Source organism: Mustela nivalis, assembly GCF_964662115.1.
Source record: "Mustela nivalis genome assembly, chromosome: 5".
Classification (NCBI taxonomy): domain Eukaryota; kingdom Metazoa; phylum Chordata; class Mammalia; order Carnivora; family Mustelidae; genus Mustela; species Mustela nivalis.
This window is the reverse complement of record NC_139024.1, coordinates 117720560-117738454: the sequence shown is the minus strand read 5'-3', so window position 1 is coordinate 117738454 and position 17895 is coordinate 117720560. Positions and strand designations below refer to the sequence as shown.

The window sequence follows — 17895 nt, the reverse complement described above, 5'->3', positions numbered from 1 at the left end:
TCCAAAGGGAGAGAAGGTCGGCAAGATGCCCTTACGGAGTGACAGTGAAGCCCCGCAAGTCCTTTAGGACTTGCATGTGACCATTTTGGAAGGGTGTCAGAAACACAGACCAGGGTGCCCGGGACTGGAAAGACTTGGGAACATTTGAACGCCCCCATGCTTGTTATTTTTATCACCTCTAGCTGCTTTCCCATAGGGACTCCGATGCAGCACATTATTCCTGGACTGAAAAGCCGTGTGTGTGTGTGTGTGTGTGTGTGTGTGTGTGTGTACGCGCGCTAGATGTGGGGAACATGGGGAGGAGGGGGCTGAGACACTGTGTCCCGGGCAGAACCAGGTGTGGGAGAGAGAGCTTTCTGGGCCCGGCATGGATGGCAGGCCCCAGGGAGGGGCATTCACATCAGGCCCGAGGTGGCCTCTGGGATTCCCCAGACATATACAGCTGTTCCACCAGCTCCACAGCCAGAGCCCAGCAGCTTGCGGTCCCCCCAGCCTCCTAAGGGGTGGGAAACCTGCCTGGAACACTAAGATGAGGGAGGCACCTGGAGAAGGGTCTAGGAGAGGTGGGGAGGGGCCAAGGCCTTCCAGGGAGCTGGAGCCTGGGAGAGCCACAAGCAACTTTTACAGGATTGTGAAAGCCTAATAGGAACTCTTATTCAGTAACAAACCTGCTGAATGCCAGGCATGTGCAGGTTCCCCCAACCTAGTCTGGTGGAGAGAGAGGTAGCAGAGGATACAAAAATAACCACATGGGAATCAGGGGATTATAGTTTATTTTCAGATTTACTCAGAGGGGTGAGGGCTGGCCAGTGGGCTCCATGTGCATCCCCTTCTTGCATTTGGTTTAATCAAAAACTTCCCTCTCCCTACCTCTAAACCTCTAGGTTGTGCAAGATAGACAAGGCCTTCCCACCCTGACCCACAGGAGGGGATTAGGCAGGTGAGGAGTGTGGAGAATGGGGGTAGGGTAGGGGGGTAGAGTTCAAGTATTCACAGTTTCCCTATCCACACCCCCTGATTACACTGTGCCCAGGCCATGAGGGAGGATCCCAACTCTGGGGTTCCTAGTGACATTAACAGCTCTTTTCTCACTCAGAAACCTCAAGATGAGCTCCTTACCCCCTTTCCCTGACAATAACAAATGCGTCCTAAAGTCTAGTCTGGGCAAGGAGGGGACTTCAGGTCTCCACTTACCCAAGAACCCTCCTTCCTTATCTGGAGTGATGGGGGCAGGGTGGGCTTCACTTGTAGTGAACAGGTTGGGTTGAAGTGGTAATAGGGGAGGAGAAGGGAGAGAACTGAGGGTCTCGGAAGGCAGGCTGGGGGGTGCCAATGAAGTTCTCACAGCTCTGGTCTATACCCCCACTCCCTCCCCATCCCACACCCAGGCCCAGAATCCCTGAGAGTCCACTGCAAAGGCAATATGGGTAGGGGGAGTGGGAGCAGGGGGAGAGCTTAGGAAGGGCCAGGACTGGGCTCCAAGCCCAGCAATCAAACTCTGACCTTCTAGAACAGCTGAGTCCTGGGGCGCACAGGGTGACCTATGAACCCCCACAACCCAGGCATCCTCGCTTGGGCAGAGTGGTGGGAATGGGGGGTGGGGAGAGTCCTTCCAAGGGCATTATAAAAAGATAGAACCATTAAAAATTTGGAGGGAAGTGACTCTCAGCCTCTTGCTTCCCCAAGTTGTCAATCTCCCCAGCACCCAGGAGACACAGCTGAGGGAGTCCCAGAGAGCTGAGGAAGAAGGCTACAGCCCCTCTCTGACAGGATGGGCCCCAGAGAGGGAGGTCATTAGCACCACGCAAGGTTGGGGCATCCCGGCAGCCTAACTGACCCCTGGACAGGGGCCCTCCTAAAGCTTGAGTGCCCCACTTGCTAAAGCTTCTGTATTCTTGAGTGGGGGGGTGCTGGAGGGGAGGGGATGAGGGGAGAAGGCTTGGCTGAAGTCCAGGCAAGGGTGCCTGGACTCCCCCTGGGAGTCACGATTTGAAGAATCTTCGTACCACAAACTGGCCCAATAGAACCACAGACAGAACTATCAGCACGTTCAGGATGGGGCCATTTCCCAAGTTCAGGGCTGCCACCTGCCAGGAGAGACAGAGTGGTCATTGAGGGGTAGACAGCCAGCACAGGCTCGCCAGGGCAGAGGCGGGGCTGGGAGAGTGGCCACACTTACCCAGCCGCCCCTCTGCGCAATCCACCGGGCAATGCAGTGATGCAGCATGAAGTCAGCCACGAAGCGGGTCACCTGGCCCAGGAAGCCGGTCAGGCCGCGCTGGTAGACGTGGAGGGCCAGGCGGTAGCCGAAGCTCAGGAGAGCCACCACGCGGCCCCAGTTAATGCCACTCTCGAACAGGCTGCGGGCAGAGGGGTGATGCTGTCAGCGGAGACCCCTAGGAGGCCCCCATGGCCTGCTCATCCTCTCCCACAGTCTGGTGGCCACCCGCCCTGCTCCCAGCTGGAAAGCAAAACGGCCGAGCCGTGAACCAAAGTGGCAGAGGCTGCCCCAGCTGGGCCTCAATCTGGGAAAAGCCTGCATCTCTGTGAAACGAGGAAACTCAGAGGGCCTTTGAGTGGGCTGGTGCTGTTGGGTTGTGGCTGTGAGTGCCAACGGGCGGACAGGAGGGAGGGCAGGACAAGCGGACAGAGGCAGCAGGGAGATTACCTGTGGTGGATGCTGCTGGCCTGGCAGCCCAAGAGACAGCAGAGAGAGAAGGACAAAGAGGAGGTTAGGACAGGTCCTGGAACCGGAGTGGGGAGGGGGCGGCCTCGAAGGACAGGGGCAGGACATTCGGGCTCTGAGCATCTGTTGTCTGCCTTCACCCCAGCATCAGTGCCCTCGAGGCTGACTCCTAACCCAGATTTAACAACAGATGACACTAGTAAGGACAGCCACCGTTCTGAGCCCACTTCCTCTATTTTATAGACAGGGCCTGATGGCCAGAGGGTTTCACAAAGCCCATTAAGTGACAAAGCTGAGACTGGACCCAGGCACGTGGTATCTTTAACCACTGTCCAATGCCTCTCAGACATAAGACTGTAGCAAAGGGACATGAGCATTTCTGGAACATGAGCAACCTGACTGTCTTTGGCAGGAATATGATTCCGAATTGGAAGGACAGCTGTGTCTCAGCAGGACTGGGGAACTCTGGGGACAGCCCCATCCTGGGCGCCTCTCTAGTCCCAATCTAGCCAGTCAAGTCCTCAGTACCCCAGCTCACAAGAGCTGTGAGCTTCTACCCCAAAGAGGAGGCGTCTGGGGCCCAGAGAGAGAAAGACAGGGGCCCAAGCCCATGCGTGAGCTAACAGCAGATACGGGAATGGCACACATGTCTCTTGATGCTGACAGAGAAGCGTGTCTCCCATCCTAAGGGCGGGACACAGTGTGAGGGCAACAGCACAGCAGGGAGGCTGGGGGCCAGGGCTACCTCGAGGCAATCTTGATGAAATACTCATAGGCGTTCTCCGCTGTTGGCTGCAGGTGCTGCAGCATGGCCTGGAACTCGGAGTCGTAGCGCTGGTTGATGTCGTCCCCGATGATGGCAAGCTGCCGACCCACCTGCCCCATGGTGCTGGAGGAATGGGAGCCAGGTAGGTGAGGAGGCCTAGCGCGGGCAGGGCTGGGGCCTGGGCTCATGGACAAGGGGTTCCACCCAAGATGCCCCCGGCCTTGTGGACCCCTCCCTGGAGGTTCCTGACAGTGTTCTGACATGAGGGCCAAGGCCAGGGTCACGGGACAGGTATGTGCTATAAATGGTGCAAGGCCCCAGCGGGGGGTGGAAGCCCAAAATGAAAAAAAAAAGGCAATGATGGCAGAAGGACAAGACCATCCCCCTTCTACCCAGCCTCCCCAGCTCCCCGGGCCTGCTGGGCATTGACTCCATATAAACCTCCACTTCCCTGAAGATGTTCCTGTGGGCCGAGGGGCCTCTTGCTCACCTGCTAGGTTCTAGGGACAAGGAGACCATTTCTGGGTCAGCAGGCGCAGCCGCCCCCTCAGCCTCCTGCTCCTGCCGATGGCGGTAAAAAACATAGCTGCGGAAAACCTCCTCAGTGTCCCGGGCTACCTGCTCCTCTGAGAATCAAAGCCAGGAGTCAGGGAGGACGGGCTAGACCGGGCAGCCCCATGCTTTGTGCATGGGTCACTCTTCGAGGCATCAGCTGTCCACACCCATGGGCAGAAGCAACCCTAACTCTAGTCCTCAGTCAACACCCAGTGCTGCCTGTGTCCAGGATCACCCTCACCACAGCCTTGTGGAGCAGGGGAACCCCAGTTTACAGATGGGCAAGCTGAGACGCAAGGTCACACGGTCAGAAAGAGCCAGGATGTAAGCCAGGCATGTGGGATTTTCAGTGTGTTTGAGTGGGTACAGATACCCGGCCCTGATGGCCCAGGAAATGTGGGGAAACAGAATTTGAAATTGTAGCTTTGTGCCTGGAAAAGTCACATAGGGACATAGGGACAGATGGGGCACTGAACCCAAAGCCCCGGAAGCAGTCTGTAATGGGCTGGGGACTCCAGGCGTCCCTAATGGTCCCCTCTGGAAAAGGGAAGAAAGGCAGCCATCTTACTTCCTCCCCAAAGTCGTAACAATCACTTTCGCCAGTTAGCAGGCCTGATGGGGTGATATGTCTAGGAACTTCCTTCTTTCTCCTAGTGGAGGAATAGAATAGCCACACCCCACTCTTCTGGCCTCTCTTCACCCCTTCCTGCTCCTCTTCCTTGGGATGGCGCTGTGCCTGCCTCACACTCCCTCCGGGGCCTCTCCTAGCCTCTACCCCCCTAACCCCAGGCCCAACCTCCTCCCCACTCCCAGGGCTCAACCTGGACTGCACTCCAGCTTCTGAGGCCACCTGTACTGGGTGGGAAGATGCCTTCCTCCTTTATCTGAGGTGAGTGAATGGGGGAGGAGAACCTGCCTGTTAGTCCTGCCTGGACCTGACCCCTTCTGCTCTCACCACCCTCTCAGACAGCCCTGGTGGTTCTGGGATGGGCAAAGGGCAGAGAGACCCTTACCAGAAGTAGAAGATGGGGCCGGCTCTCCACATCCCTGCCTGGGAGGACCTGGGCCTTGCCCGGATGCCATTTCTCAGGTCCCAGTGGAGGACAGGGTTAGCCTGTGGGGATGGGTGAGAAAAAGCTGTGATGGGGATGGGCAGGGGCTGGCTGACGAGAGGGTCCCACAGCCACAGAGAGAGGAGGGGGTTCCCAACTCTCCAAAGGCCCCACGGTCCTAGCTCCAACCGCCTCTCAATTTCACAACCTTGGGTCCCTGTGGCATCTGTGGGCAGAATCAGAACTTCCTGAGCATTTCACTAGCAGTCCTTCCAGAGAGATGGAGAAAGTCAGGGCAGTCTGGATTCATACCTAGGGACCTGGACCCAGGGCCCAGGGGAGGGCGGACACCAGCAACACCCTCGTGGATCTCAGGTCATAATTCACCTCACCCCTGGGCAAATGGGGCAAGTTTTAGAGGCTGCGGGTTCTTCCCACTGCTCCTGGGACCTCCTGCACCCTACCTAGCACACACTTACCACAGGATTGCCACCATCTAGCTAATGACCCATGAAAGCTGTGCTGGAAGGTTCCACTTCCCCTTGGCTGGTCAGAGCATGCCTGTTTTCCAAGTCAGGCCTCTCGGCCACAGACATTTCCTGAGTGCCCATGGCTTACTTACTTCCATCTCCTGGGGTGTCAGACACTGAAAATGCACATGAACCCAGCAAGTTAAGCATCATCCTACCCATTTTACTGGGGGGTGGGGTTGGGGAAAGTGAGGCACCAAGAAGTTAGGGCCCGAGGGCCACTTAGCTAAATCAGGGAGTCGGGTTGGTTATCTGAATTTTCATCACTTCATACCTTCAGTACTCCTTTAAGATTTATTTTCCAGTTTGTGGTTATCTGTTAACATCCCACCTGTGCTCTACCCATTCCTGTCTTGCAGTGAGCTGAGGAAGCTGTCTCCACAGTACCCCCCTTCACGCCCCTCCTCCACCACACCGCATACCTGCTCTCCTGTCCCCAGCCCGTTTTCCTCTTTGCTTGGTCCTGGCCACAGCCCCGATCTGCTCTGTGAACCCTCGACAGAGGGAGTATTTCCTGGACGTGACTGTTTCACTTTCAGTTTACACCCCTTCATACCCACCCCTCCCAAAGCTGCCTCCATCAGCCTTTTGGGGAAGTATACCTCCTCCCACCCGTGCAGAAGGTGCAATTCGACCCGGGACTGGGGACCGGGGACCAAGCACAGCCACTGCCTTCTCTCAGGGAGGACCGGAGTACCCTCCCCACCTTCCTCCTGCCTCTGGCCTGGGGCCATTTTCAAAAGTGCCCCAGGGCAAGAAGTCTCAAGAAGGGGAGGGGGAGAGCACTCCACCCCTCCACTTACTGGGGGCAGGGAGAAGAAGGAAGGGAGAAGGCAGACCCTCCCCTCCTTCAGCCCTGCCTGCCAGCAAGAAACAGACCTTTGCTTGGCACAACCCCATCCCTGCTGCTCCTTCCGGAAAAAGATGCCCTTCCCTCTTCCGTGGTCCCCTGCCCCGCACCCCCCAGCAAACCCAGCACCCCGGGGACAGCAGGACCGGAGAATGCTGACTGCACCTCCAACTCCATCGACCGCTACCCAAGGGGGTCACAGCTGGGGAGTAGGTGGGGGCGTCAGAGCGGTCCCCAGGGCCAGAGGCCTCTGCCGCTCTGGGCCTACCCCTGCCCTCATCCAAGTGGCCTGACTTCCTGGTAAGGGGAGTTCCCTGTCTCCACTCGCCGGGCCCAGGATGTTCCCTAGAGGGAGATGCCTGGTTGGGCGGCAGACTCAGTCTAGGGCTCCTGGGGCAGCAGGAAGCACCGTGAAAGTTCTCTCCCTGCCCTTGACCTTGGCTCTGACCTCCACTCCCAACCCCCCAGACTGCTAAAAGACCTGACTCTTTAGCACCCAATTCTTTGGTGCCCAGGGCCAGGGCAGGGCTGGGACAGGGCCGGGAATGGGAGGGGAGGCCGGGGAATTGTCTGAGGGGCATCCAGAGGGAGCCCAGACTGGATCAGGTCCCCAGCAGGAGTTGGCGGAGCTGCTCAGATAAGTCTCCAGACCTTCCCTTCCGCACCCGGCTGCCTGCCGGCTCCTTGTATCCCCACCCCAGGGTCTGCGGCTGCCAAAAGCTGGGAGGATGGACAAGACCCTCCCACCTTACCTGCCCGGAACTTAGCCCGGGCCCGGATGGCTCACAAGACCGAGGCCAGAGATCCTGAGGGCCCAGCAGCTGCTCCCGGGGGATCGGGGGCCCAGACCCGGCTTCCAGGAACAGGGGTGAGTGCAGTCCTGGCGTTGGACACAGCCTGCGCTTGTCCCGGCGCTGCCCCAGGGACCTGCGAGGCCGCGGTGATCCTAGAGGTGCCGGCGACGGCTCCTGGCTCCAATCAGCTCCCTCTAGAGGAAGCTGCTGTGAAGCCGCCGGATGCGGATGCTGGACCCACAGCCTGGGGGTCGGTCTTGGCTCCTGGGCGGGAGAGACGCTCCACCCCCCACTCTTGGCCGCACTCAGCTGGCATGGCTCCCCTTCTCCCACTCCTGCTCTTTGACCTGCACCCCCTTTCATCAGTCAGTACCAGTAAAAAAACCAGGAGGGCAGAGTTTCTGAAGCGCCACAGTGTGCTTTGCACTTTGGCAACAGGGCCCTTGTCCCGTGGAATTTTCTCAGTAACCCTTGAAGTGGGTGCTGGCCCCTACGCCTCTTTTACAGATGAACGAACTGAGGCTCAGCGGGATTAAAGAACCCCCAAGGGCACTGAGCTGAGTTTAAGATCAAGTCTCTGGATGCAGGGGGGGGGGTGTTGGGGGTGTTGGGGGGGAATAATACTGCATTGAGATTCAGCATGCAATTAGGACGCGCACAGGGCAGCTTGGTGGGGGTTTGACACCCTGGAGGTGATAGGCAGGCCAACAGATGAAAACGGGGTGTCTGTGTACCACCTGGGCCCGTGCCAGTGGATGCTGAGAAGAGAGAAGGAAGACAGATACTATCTGGCTGTAGGGAACGGTTCTCAAGGGCAGAGGCAGCCCCACAGGATCAGGGAAGGACAAGCCAGGTGGAGAGAGGTGTGTGCAGAGGCTCCAAAGAGCTCCTGCCCCATTCTCAGTCCAGGGAGCCCCCCAAAGCTTTCTCTGCCTGCCCCCACACCCCGTGTCCCCTGAAGCCTCATCAGCCATCCCAAATCTGCCTCCCATACCCCCTTCCCCTGCCTCAACGACCCCCTGCCCTCTCTGCCCCCCCACTAGCCTCCCATCATGTATTCCTCCCAGCCTCCCCATCACCGCCCCCCCCCCTGCACCTGACCTTTGCCTTCTAGAACTCCTGGAAGTTTCCAACTGGAGGTTTTAATTTGAAAACTCCTCCTGTTCTTAAGCAGTTGGTGGGGTGGCAGCTGCAACCACTCCCTCTGAGTCAGGGTCTCTCTCAGGATGGAGGCCCCAGGTCCAACCCCTCAGTCCCGAATTTTGGGCCGCTCCTCCATGTTCCTTTTTTTCCGTAGTCTGGTGGGGAGCAGGGGTAGCCCCAAGAGCTCGGACAAGTCCCTGATGGGGAGTCGGCCATGCCCCTCCCAGGAGCAAAGCACCACCCCTCTGATGAGGAACCGCCAGGGAGGAACAGGGAGGAAGGAGCCAAGGCAGCCAGCCACACTGCCCTACATGCTCTCTGTGGCCTTGCCACGGCATGATCCCTTGGGGCTAGGGATGGGGGACACAGGGGCCCAGACCCCCACCCCAAAGGAGACGGTCCTGAGGGTGGCAGCCCAGGGTGGAGAGGTGAAGCCCATCCTGTCCAGGGGAAGCCAGGAGGTGCTGGGCAATGTGTCCAAGAAGGAAAAAAGAGAAGAGAAGGAGGAGGCAGTCGGGGAAGCCTCCGGGGATACAAGGACCTCAGACAGGTGAGGGGCTGGGCCATGTGGGTGGTGGGCAGGGGCCTGGGATGGGGGCACTGGGGCAAGGATATGGGGCAGAGATGGGAGGAAGGCCCAGGAATGTGGGTCTTCATATGGGTAGAGGACTGGAATAAGGCCCCTAGCTCTATAGGGAAGGGACAGGTGCATCAAGTATGGGAAGGAGCCTGGAGGCCAAGGGTGGGCCAGGAAAATGGGAGGAGAGTCTGGGGGGAGGGAACCAGAGATGGGGTGGGTCTTCCCACAAGTCAGAGGTTGTGGGTGGAAGCACCCAAGGTGAGAGAGGACCAGGCTGCCATTTCTTCCCAGCTCCTTCCTGGGCCCCACTCCACCCTGCTTTCCCTCCCCACTCTCTCCCTCCTGGCTCCCACTCCCATTAGGACCTGGCACCACTCCCTGTGAGAAAGGGGGCCCACCCCTGTATGATGAAGACCTCAGAGGACCAAGCAGGGAACTGTTGGAGGCAGGAGGGAGGAACGGGCTGAGCAGAGCCTGTGGGAGGGCCTTGGGGAATTTGGGGATTTACCATGTCTCTGGCTCCGCCTGCCGCCCCCATCTGACTATGCTTTGGAGTCAGGGGCCACTTTGCCCAAGCCTTGGAGGTGAAACAAGGATGCCCACAGAGGGCCATGGGGCCACCGGAGGTCAGCCCCAAGACCTTCACCAGGGAGGAGGAGAAGGAGTGTCTGCTGGACGGTGAGTGCGGTGGCCACAGGCATTGGGGCAGTGCTAGAGATAGGCCCTCTTCCTCAGACTCCTCAGGGGTGTGGGGCCTGGAAGGACACGGAGTGGTTTGAGGGAGTGCTGGGGGCAGGCTCCCTGGATTTGAGAACATTCCATCGCACTATGCCAAGCTGTGGGATGGGGCCATGTTGCTCAGTCATTCTGTGTCTCCATTTCCTGATCCATAGAGTGAGCATGGAACAGTATCCACATCGGAGGGCAGTGGCAAGGAGTTCATGAGATGCTCTTTGCAGGGTGCCTAGTACTGTGCCTGCCACATAAGAGGTGTTTGCTAAGAAAACAAGGGACCTCACCCTCGCTTCAGCCCACCTAGTGCCCCTGCCTACCTAGGCCTGGGCTGCCCCTTGTTCCCATCGGCCTGCTGGTGACACTGCCCCTTCACAGGAGACTTCAGGCTGGCCTCCTTGAAGGTGGGGGCAACTCCTTGGAACCGCCTCCTCACCTTGTACAAGCAGCTTCAGAAATCAGCCATGGCCAAGGTCTGTGGGAGCAGGCTGGGGCAGTGGGGGAGACAAGGGGGTTGGGGGGAGTGGGTGGTAAAGCCTGGGTGGGGTTCCTCCCCCCATTTGGCTGGGCCCCAGAATTTGTGGCTTGGGCAGATCACTCTTAACTTTTGGGGAGCTGTACCCTCCTGCTTTTTGTTTTATCTTGGAGGTGGGGGTGGGGCTATAGGCTTGGGTCAGAGTTGTCCTCCCCTGATCAGCTGCGGGGCATGCCCTCAGTTTCCTCTCAAGGAAGGCTTGCCTGATGAGAAAAGTAAGGAAGAGGAAATGGAGGTAGAGGACAGCTCATTCAAGCTCTGTGTCCCAGGCATTGTCACCCTGCAGTCACCGCTGCATAAGACTTTCAGGTCAACAGACACAGTGGGTAAGTGCAGTGGGCAACCAGCCCTTAGGCCCAAGGGCTTCCCTTGGCTGCGGCTCATGGGTGTGGTACCAGTTCTTACCACCAGGTGGAACCAGAGGACCTAAGATGACCACTGGAGATGGGGGTTGGGGCGGGGAGGGGGGGCACCCGTGGGTGGCTCTGCTGGAGAAGTGTAGCTAGTCCTCCTTTCTCCTGGTTTGGGAGGGCATTAGATGGACTTGTACTCCAGGAGCATCACCCTTTTCCAGCCCAGACTTCTAACTTGTTCAGTGGCCTGAGCAAGGATGGTAATAGCCTGACACAATCCCACAACATGGTCACTGTTGACATTTGCGTAGCCATAACCATAGGTCTAACCCTCTTCTGAGCATTTGTCGTGAAATGCCATGTCACAGATCTGAGATACGTCCTCCATTATAATCTCTACCTCATAGTCAGGAAGCAGAGTCACAGAGAGGTTAAGTAACTTGTCCAGGGTCACACAGCTAGTACATGGCAGAGCTGTGACTTGAACCTCGGCAACTGGGGTAGTCCCTGATCCTTGCTCTTGAGTCAGTGGCTGGTGAAAGGTGGGAGCAGATGTCTGCGCCTTGCACACTCTCCCCAGGAGGTGAGGAAACCCACACTCAAACGTAGGAGGGAGCCCACTGGCCAGTAAGTTTCCGGGGGAAGTCGGGGAGGTGGGGAGGTGGTACATGGCCAGATCCGGATAATGGAAATGTAGGCACTGGGGCTGGGGGTGACCAGAGACTCCCCAGGGCTAGGATGAGTCCTGGAGAGCCCGAGCCATCTCTTCTTCCTTCCCTCCCCAGCAGGTTGTTCCACCCTCTCCTGCCTGCCCCATGCCCATCTCTCTGCCTCACAGGTTTCGTGGAGTCGGAGTTAAAGAAGCTTCTGGCAGTGCAGCGGGACTCCCGCCTCTGGAAGGTGGGCAGCCATGATGGCCAGGAGCTGCTGACCGAGCCAGAGATCACCCTGGAGGAGGCGGGCATTGTGAACGGTCAGGTATGCCCCAGCCTGTCCCAGACCACTACCCCCTGCCTGAGGCCACTGGAGAAAGTGAGGCCTCCCACCTCCATAGGCCCCTGAACCTGGCTCCCACCTCCCCTGGCCTGGGTAGGGACGGCAGAACCCTTTCCTAGTGGTGGGATTTTCGAGAGTAGGAGGCTGACCCCCCTCACACACAGTTGTTTGTTTGTCTCTCCGTCTCTTACTTAATCCCGTGATGTTGCTCTTTTTCTCTTTTCTCTTCCATTCTTGCCCACACCGACTTCCACAAACACTCATAGGCTACTCATCCGTGTTGCTCCACAGACCACTCACTGCCCACCCTCCTTGACACGGGCCTTCAAGCTCAGGCCTGTGCCAGCTTCTCTGAGTGCACACAGACAGATCTGTTGCAGGAAAGTGTGTCGATGGCCTTTAAAATTAATTTGCATTCATTCATCAGCTCATTCTTTCATTCTGTGGACATGTGGCCCTGACAGTCTATGTAGTTTCCTTTTATAGGAAAATAAAGGAAGAAGCGTAGGGTTCAGAGGCCAAAGGCTTTTATTGCAGCCCTGCGCTGGCCTGGATTTGCTCTGTGGCTTTGGAGACAGGCCTTGGCTTCTTTACCTGTAAAGGGAGCCTGGTGGGAAGACCAGACAGCACTTGATCTTAGCCAAAAGGCCCAAGTGACTGAAGGATCTAACAGGAAGGAGAGGGGATGCCCACCGGCTGTCAAGGGCACTATAGTGTTAAGGATGTTACTTACCCCTTCTGGTGAATGTGAATTTACACATTATAGTGTAATGTAAATTTACTGTAATGTAAATTACAGTGTAAATTACACATTACAGTGAATACCTGTATCGCCCACCCCTGGGGCTCTGAGGGGCAGCTCTCTCACTGTCCTGAGCTGGCAGGCCTGAGTCACCGGCCCCTCCATGCTCTAGGGAACAAGGCTGTGCACCTTATCCTGAACCACACGATGGCCCAGCTCTGGCAGGGGCCTGCGCTTTTGTCTTTTCACACTAAGGGGATCTCTCGTCACCCTTCCCGCCCTCTTCTCTTCCCTCTCCCCTCCAGAAGCACCTTTGAGCCAGCCTGCCCCTGTCCCAGGGGTAGGGGGTCACACTCCTGGGGTAGCCTGAGCGGCACTGGGGGTCTCTAGGGAGTTTCTGGGTAGTGGCAGGCCGGGGCCCAGCTCTGGCCTCATGTGGGGGACAGAGCTGCCTCAGGGCTATCTTCCTGCTGTGGGTGTTTTGAGGGTCCTATCCTCATCACAACCCCCCACTCTCTCCTTATCTACCCTCAGAGATACCAGACTGAGGGGGAAAGAAGCTGCCCCCCAGCCTTTGGGGAATGCTGGGGACCTAGGGGAGGGGCGCTGAGGCAGCGGAAGCAACACCCTAGGCTGAAGGGAAGGGTGCAGAGCCCCCTTGGTGTGGTGTCCAGGACAGAGGTGAGGGAGGGGAGGGCTTGGCTCGGGTGCCTGACTCCTGGGGCTTCCAAGGACCCCACCCCTCACGAAGTTGGAGGGAGAAGGGTCCCTCATTTAGTGGGAGGGAGGTAGCTTGGGGCTGTGGGGCCACAGAGGAGGGTCTGGAATGGCCTCAGGGTGCTTATCTCTGGGGGGTATGTGGGAAGCTTCTAGAGGTACAGAGTCGGAAGGGCGAGCCCAAAGGCGCTGAGGCCTCTTTCTTCACCCATTTCTGCCCCCAGCACTTGCTCCTGGAGGAGATGGACGAGCTGGGGAACTGGCCCCCCGAGTGAAGCTGGTGCCAACCCGAGTCTGCCCTGCTCCCGGATCACCGCAGCCTGAAGCGGGAGTTAGCCTCCCACTCTGTGGAGGCACATCCGAGGCGCCCCCAGGGCCAAGGGATCTTGAGATCACTGGTGTCCATGTGTCCGCAGGGTGGGCCTGCCCAGCAGAACGTCCCCACCCACCAGAGTCAAGCCTGGGTTCTTAATAATAAAACCCACTTTGACTTTGGCCTCCTTGGCTGTTTCTGGACCCCACCCCTCAGCCTCAAGCTAGGAGCAGACTCGGGTTAGCCAGGGTCTCAGTCTAGCCCTCAGGGCAGCAGCCCCCATTGCAGAGCCCCGAGTTCCAGTGGAGGGGCCACAGTGTGGCTTTGGAGCCAGAGGACAAGACCTTTGGTGCACCTGACCCGGAGGAGGGGAAGGACTGGGGGAGAGAGTGCCAGGAAAGCCCGTGCTACCACAGGACTAGACCCTGTTAGGGGGAGCATCCCTGACTTCCCTCCCTTCTGAGTTCCCAGGCCATCTCGGCCTTGGAGGCGGGGAGCGGGGAGGATCCGGGAATTCTCCAGCAGGAAGTTGCTGCCCAGCCAGCCCAGGGACAAAGCCAGGAAAGCAGTCTTGGGACCATAGGGACCTGCTGGAGGGCTGAACTGGGGGCAGGTAAAGGGTCCCCTGGGCGGGGGGTGTTGCAGAAGGATTCCCTGCTATGGAGGTGGGGGCAGGGCCCCATCCGGCTACCCCTGGTCACAGCCCTTCTATACCATAGTCAGTGCCAGGTACCTCACAGGGATCCTGGTCAGAGGGAGATCCAGACATCCCAAAGACCCAAAGGCAAGGATAGGCTTGAGTCAGGGGCACATAAGGCCGTGTCTGTACTGGCCACGGAAGGGGGCACCCTCATACCTGACTTTTTGGGGATCCAGTAGAAGGGTGGACTGGGCCCAGTTTGGACACCAGGATTTGTTGTTCGCCTGGAATCCTTGACTCAGGCTCTGGGCTAGGGGCTGGTGGAAGGGCCATCTGACTCTCCCCTGAGTCAGCCAGGAAGCAGCCTTGTGACACTATGACTCACCTGTGTCCTAATTATTTCCTCCCAGAGTGTTGGCTCTTGGGAAGGGTGGGGGCCTTAGACAGCAGCCTGTGGGGGCTCCCTGGTTCCACCTGGACCCTTTGATTTCCCCCAGCACAGATGTAGCACCCCCCATGGGCCCCATGGAGGGGAGACCTTCTCTCCCTCCCCCATCCTAATAAGCCCTAAGCCCATGACCTTGTGCCAGGCCATGTCCAGGCTTCAGTGGGGATTCCCAGGACCCAGAGCACTGTAGGACAGAGCTTCTGCCCTCACCCATTGCTCTCCAGGTGGGGCCAGCCAAAGGAGTGCCCAAGCAGCCCCACATTGGCTTGGGGTAGGCTGGGCCCCCGCTGGCAGCTCAGGCTCCTTGGCTGCCTGTGTGAGCCAAGTGGCCTCTGGGGACTGAGCATCTCATCCTCAGCCCCCATAAGGGTTGGCTTCTGGGGAACAAGGGGGCAGGAACCTTCATTTAGTACGGGAGACTCAGAGGTGATCATTCCTCTCTCTGCTTCTCCCTTTCCCTTTCTGTCAAGTAAGGGTCATGCCACATCCTCGTCTCCCCAACACCCCCCAAACAGAAGGTAGCCTGTGAGAGCAGGAAGAGGGTGTGCACACTAGCGCAGGCATGAGGGCCTTGTCCCAGCCCCTTGGAGTCCTCGGCAGCTTTCTGTGGAGGGCTGCTATGTATTGCCCTGTGTGTTGGGCCCTGCACCAGTGTGCTTGGCTCAAAGGCCAGAAGGTTCTGGAACCCAGCCAGGGTGCCTCTCTCTAATTCACTCTGAAGGGCTAGTCAGGTTGGCAGTGGCCCTGGGCCGTCCTGCAGGTTTGAGGGGAGCCATTACTTCCAGAACTTGCCACATCTCAGTTCCTTTCTGGGCTTGTCATCTCTCCCATCTTCTGATTTTTTCTGTTGTCTCTGCATGTGTGTTTCTGTTTCATGCTCCCTCACCCCCCACGATGCATCTCTTACTGTGTCTCTGTCTCTTCTCACTGTATCTCTGGAGGGATAGAGGTAAGAAAAGCAACTCCCCTGGGGCACCTGGGTGGCTCAGTGAGTTAAAGCCTCTGCCTTCGGCTCAGGTCATGATCTCAGAGTCCTGGGATCGAGTCCCGCATCAGGCTCTCTGCTCAGCAGGGAGCCTGCTTCCCCTCCTCTCTCTCTCTGCCTGCCTCTCTGCCTACTTGTGATCTCTGTCAAATAAACAAATAAAAATCTTAAAAAAAAAAAAAAAAAGAAAGAAAAGCAACCCCCAGATTATTCTCAGGGCATTTTTGGGACCCATAGGTGGCTGAAAGAAAGCAGGAGGGGAGTAGCTGAGGAGGGGGTACAGATGGTCCCAGGGAAAAGTGGCCAGGGTCAAAGCTGAGCCTGCCTTCCTGGGGAGTGGGTAGGGTCTCTCTCCCTGCAGGGTCCTGGGCAGGATCTTGGAGGAAGATGCTGCCTTGTGCCAGGTCCAGAGTCACTGATTGTCAGTCTTGCCTATCCCCACGAAAGGGAAGGGCAAAACCACCTGTATTCTTTTCCAGGTGGGCAATGAAATGGAGAACAGAGAGGAGAGACTCATCAGGTTGGAGCCCCAGCTCCAATGCAGACAAGGTCATGTGACCACAGATAGGTCCCATACTTCTGTGAATCTCAGGTTTCTGCATCTGTGAAATGGGCAACTCATGGGGGCTTCTCGTGTGGGCTGAATAAAGTGCTATTTGGCATCGAACAAATACTTCTCAAGCATCTACTACATCCTGTTCCTATTCTAGGCACTGCGGAATAGAGCAGAGAACGAGATGTACAGAACTTCTTTTTTTTTTTTTTAGCATTTTATTATATTGCTAGAAGGATAGACAATAAACATAAAACATCAGGGAGTGACAAGTACTGTAAAGAAAGATGAAGCTGGGTAATGCGATGCTGTTTTAGATCCGAGTGATGGGGTGGGCAAGGCAGCTCTAAGGAGATGATGTATAAACTGGAATGGGAGGAAGGGAGGGGGTGAGCCATGGGGGTGTTAGGGAAAGGGCATTCCAGCAGAAAGGGCACAAGTGCAAGTGCCCTGAGACACTGGCTCCTGTGAGGAACCAGAAGAAGACCCGTTTGGCTCAGAGGGAGAGGAGTGAGTGGGAAGGGGAGGAGTAGGAGGTGAGGTCAGGAGGGAAGGAAGAGGACGTGTATTTTGCCCAGCTGGGCTTTTTTCTAGGGCTTATTTGATCAGCGCAAGGAGTGACATAACGTGGCATACTGTTTAAAAGGCTTCCTTGGGGGGTCCCTGGGTGGCTCAGTCGTTAAGCATCTGCCTTCCACTGAGGTCATGATCCCAGGTCCTGGGATTGAGCCCCACGTCAGGCTTTGTGCTTGGTGAGAAGCCTGTTTTTCCCTCTCCTGCTCCCCCTGCTTGTGTTCCCTCTCTTGCTGTCTCTCTCTGTCAAATAAATAAATAAAATCTTTAAATAAAAAAAAAATTTAAAAATCTTCCTGGCTGCTGAGGGAAGCAGAGACTGTGGGAATCAGGGACTGAAGCAGGGAGGCAGGTGACCTCACTGGCGGCTGTAATTATTACAAGGGGACTGGGGGTTGCTTTGGGGGGGTTCCCTTTCACCAGGGAGAGCCCTCTGGCCCCAACTTCTGTGCGGTGGTCAGCCAGGGGCTCCCCAGGTAGAACCCCCCCAGCCCCGCCCCCGAGGAGAGGGGCGGAGCCTGGGTCCGGACAGGGAAAGGCGGGGCGGGGCTGGAGGCCAGCGGGACAGGGGCCGGGGTTGCACTTGGGTGACTGCAGAATGAGGGTGAGAGGAGGCGGCTGCTATCTGCCTGGCTTGTGCCCACCCAGGCGCGTAGCAAGTGCAGCCTGGCCGCGACCTCCCTGCCTCCTCCACCCCCACCCCCGCCCTGCCCCGCCTCCGGGGTGTGAGTTAACCGCAGACCCCAGCCATGAAAGCAGGTGATGATGTTCCCGCAGTATTGGTTAGGAGATGCCCGCCTGAGAGGGAACCAGTCATTGCAGCAGGGAGGAATCCAGAAGGCTTCCCGGAGGAGGCACCATTTGTGATTTGGGCTTGCAGGGGAAGTGGGAGGCCATGCCTGCCAGGAGAACCCCGTGGTATTGGGACAGTGTCCAGTTGCCACCACAACCCCAGGGTCCACCCCCTTGAACCATTCTGGACTCCTCTCCTGGGCCTCCTGTTCAGTCCACCTGTTCATGTGTAGTCCTTTGCTCCCTGCCTTCCATCCCTCTTCACACGTGCTCTCTCTGTTCCTTTCCTGGGGCCCCAAATCACAGCCACAGCTTCCCTGGCTTCTCAGAGCTGCTGTCCCCCCACTGCCAAGTCTTCAGTGGTCCTCCCCCTGCTCCCCCCCCGCAGTAACTCCTGCCCCTCCCTTACAGCTCAGCTCCAGCACCTATGCTCTTGGAGTGCCACATCTGCCTGGCTCTGGGTGACCAGGATCTGCTAGTGCAGCTGCTCTCCCCTACCCAGGACCAATATACCATAAGGACAGGCCCTGGGGGGCTTGGTCTCCTCAACAGCCATGTCA

At 57.6% G+C, this 17895-nt stretch overlaps 2 protein-coding genes across 9 annotated transcripts; one reads left to right on the top strand and one right to left on the bottom strand.

Annotated features, from left to right (window-relative positions):
• Nucleotides 1–756: 756 nt before the first annotated feature.
• BAK1 (BCL2 antagonist/killer 1) lies at nucleotides 757–7596 on the bottom strand (the record flags this gene model as incomplete). Of its 5 annotated transcripts, none has more annotated exons than XM_082732461.1 (6): nucleotides 757–2087; nucleotides 2180–2360; nucleotides 3432–3575; nucleotides 3943–4078; nucleotides 5021–5121; nucleotides 7187–7439. In XM_082732461.1, 5 exons carry the CDS (start codon nucleotides 5088–5090, stop codon nucleotides 1983–1985), a joined length of 636 nt encoding a protein of 211 aa, XP_082588587.1. In that variant the 3' UTR covers nucleotides 757–1982. The 5 variants fall into 5 exon arrangements, with proteins under 5 accessions (XP_082588587.1, XP_082588585.1, XP_082588586.1 ...); XM_082732459.1 differs by having other exon boundaries at nucleotides 7192–7371; XM_082732460.1 differs by lacking the exon at nucleotides 7187–7439 and adding an exon at nucleotides 6012–7165.
• Nucleotides 3507–16088, top strand: LOC309865729 (gametogenetin-binding protein 1-like). Of its 4 annotated transcripts, XM_082732454.1 has the most exons (9): nucleotides 3507–3594; nucleotides 4821–4896; nucleotides 8825–8926; nucleotides 9516–9634; nucleotides 10067–10161; nucleotides 10405–10549; nucleotides 11415–11554; nucleotides 12849–12995; nucleotides 13256–13526. In XM_082732454.1, exons 1-9 carry the CDS (start codon nucleotides 3528–3530, stop codon nucleotides 13304–13306), a joined length of 942 nt encoding a protein of 313 aa, XP_082588580.1. In that variant the 5' UTR covers nucleotides 3507–3527; the 3' UTR covers nucleotides 13307–13526. The 4 variants fall into 4 exon arrangements, with proteins under 4 accessions (XP_082588580.1, XP_082588578.1, XP_082588581.1 ...); XM_082732455.1 differs by lacking the exons at nucleotides 3507–3594; nucleotides 4821–4896 and having other exon boundaries at nucleotides 7932–8926; XM_082732452.1 differs by lacking the exons at nucleotides 3507–3594; nucleotides 4821–4896; nucleotides 12849–12995; nucleotides 13256–13526 and adding an exon at nucleotides 15897–16088 and having other exon boundaries at nucleotides 7912–8926.
• Nucleotides 16089–17895: the final 1807 nt, after the last annotated feature.

Bases quoted from the DNA above. Each gene is read 5' to 3' on its own strand.
- LOC309865729 (XM_082732455.1), top strand. From the start codon at position 8,460: ATGGAGGCCCCAGGTCCAACCCCTCAGTCCCGAATTTTGGGCCGCTCC. The intron at 8,927-9,515 runs GTGAGGGGCTGG...CTTTGGAGTCAG, and splicing joins GATACAAGGACCTCAGACAG to GGGCCACTTTGCCCAAGCCT. The intron at 11,555-12,848 runs GTATGCCCCAGC...ATCTACCCTCAG, and splicing joins CGGGCATTGTGAACGGTCAG to AGATACCAGACTGAGGGGGA.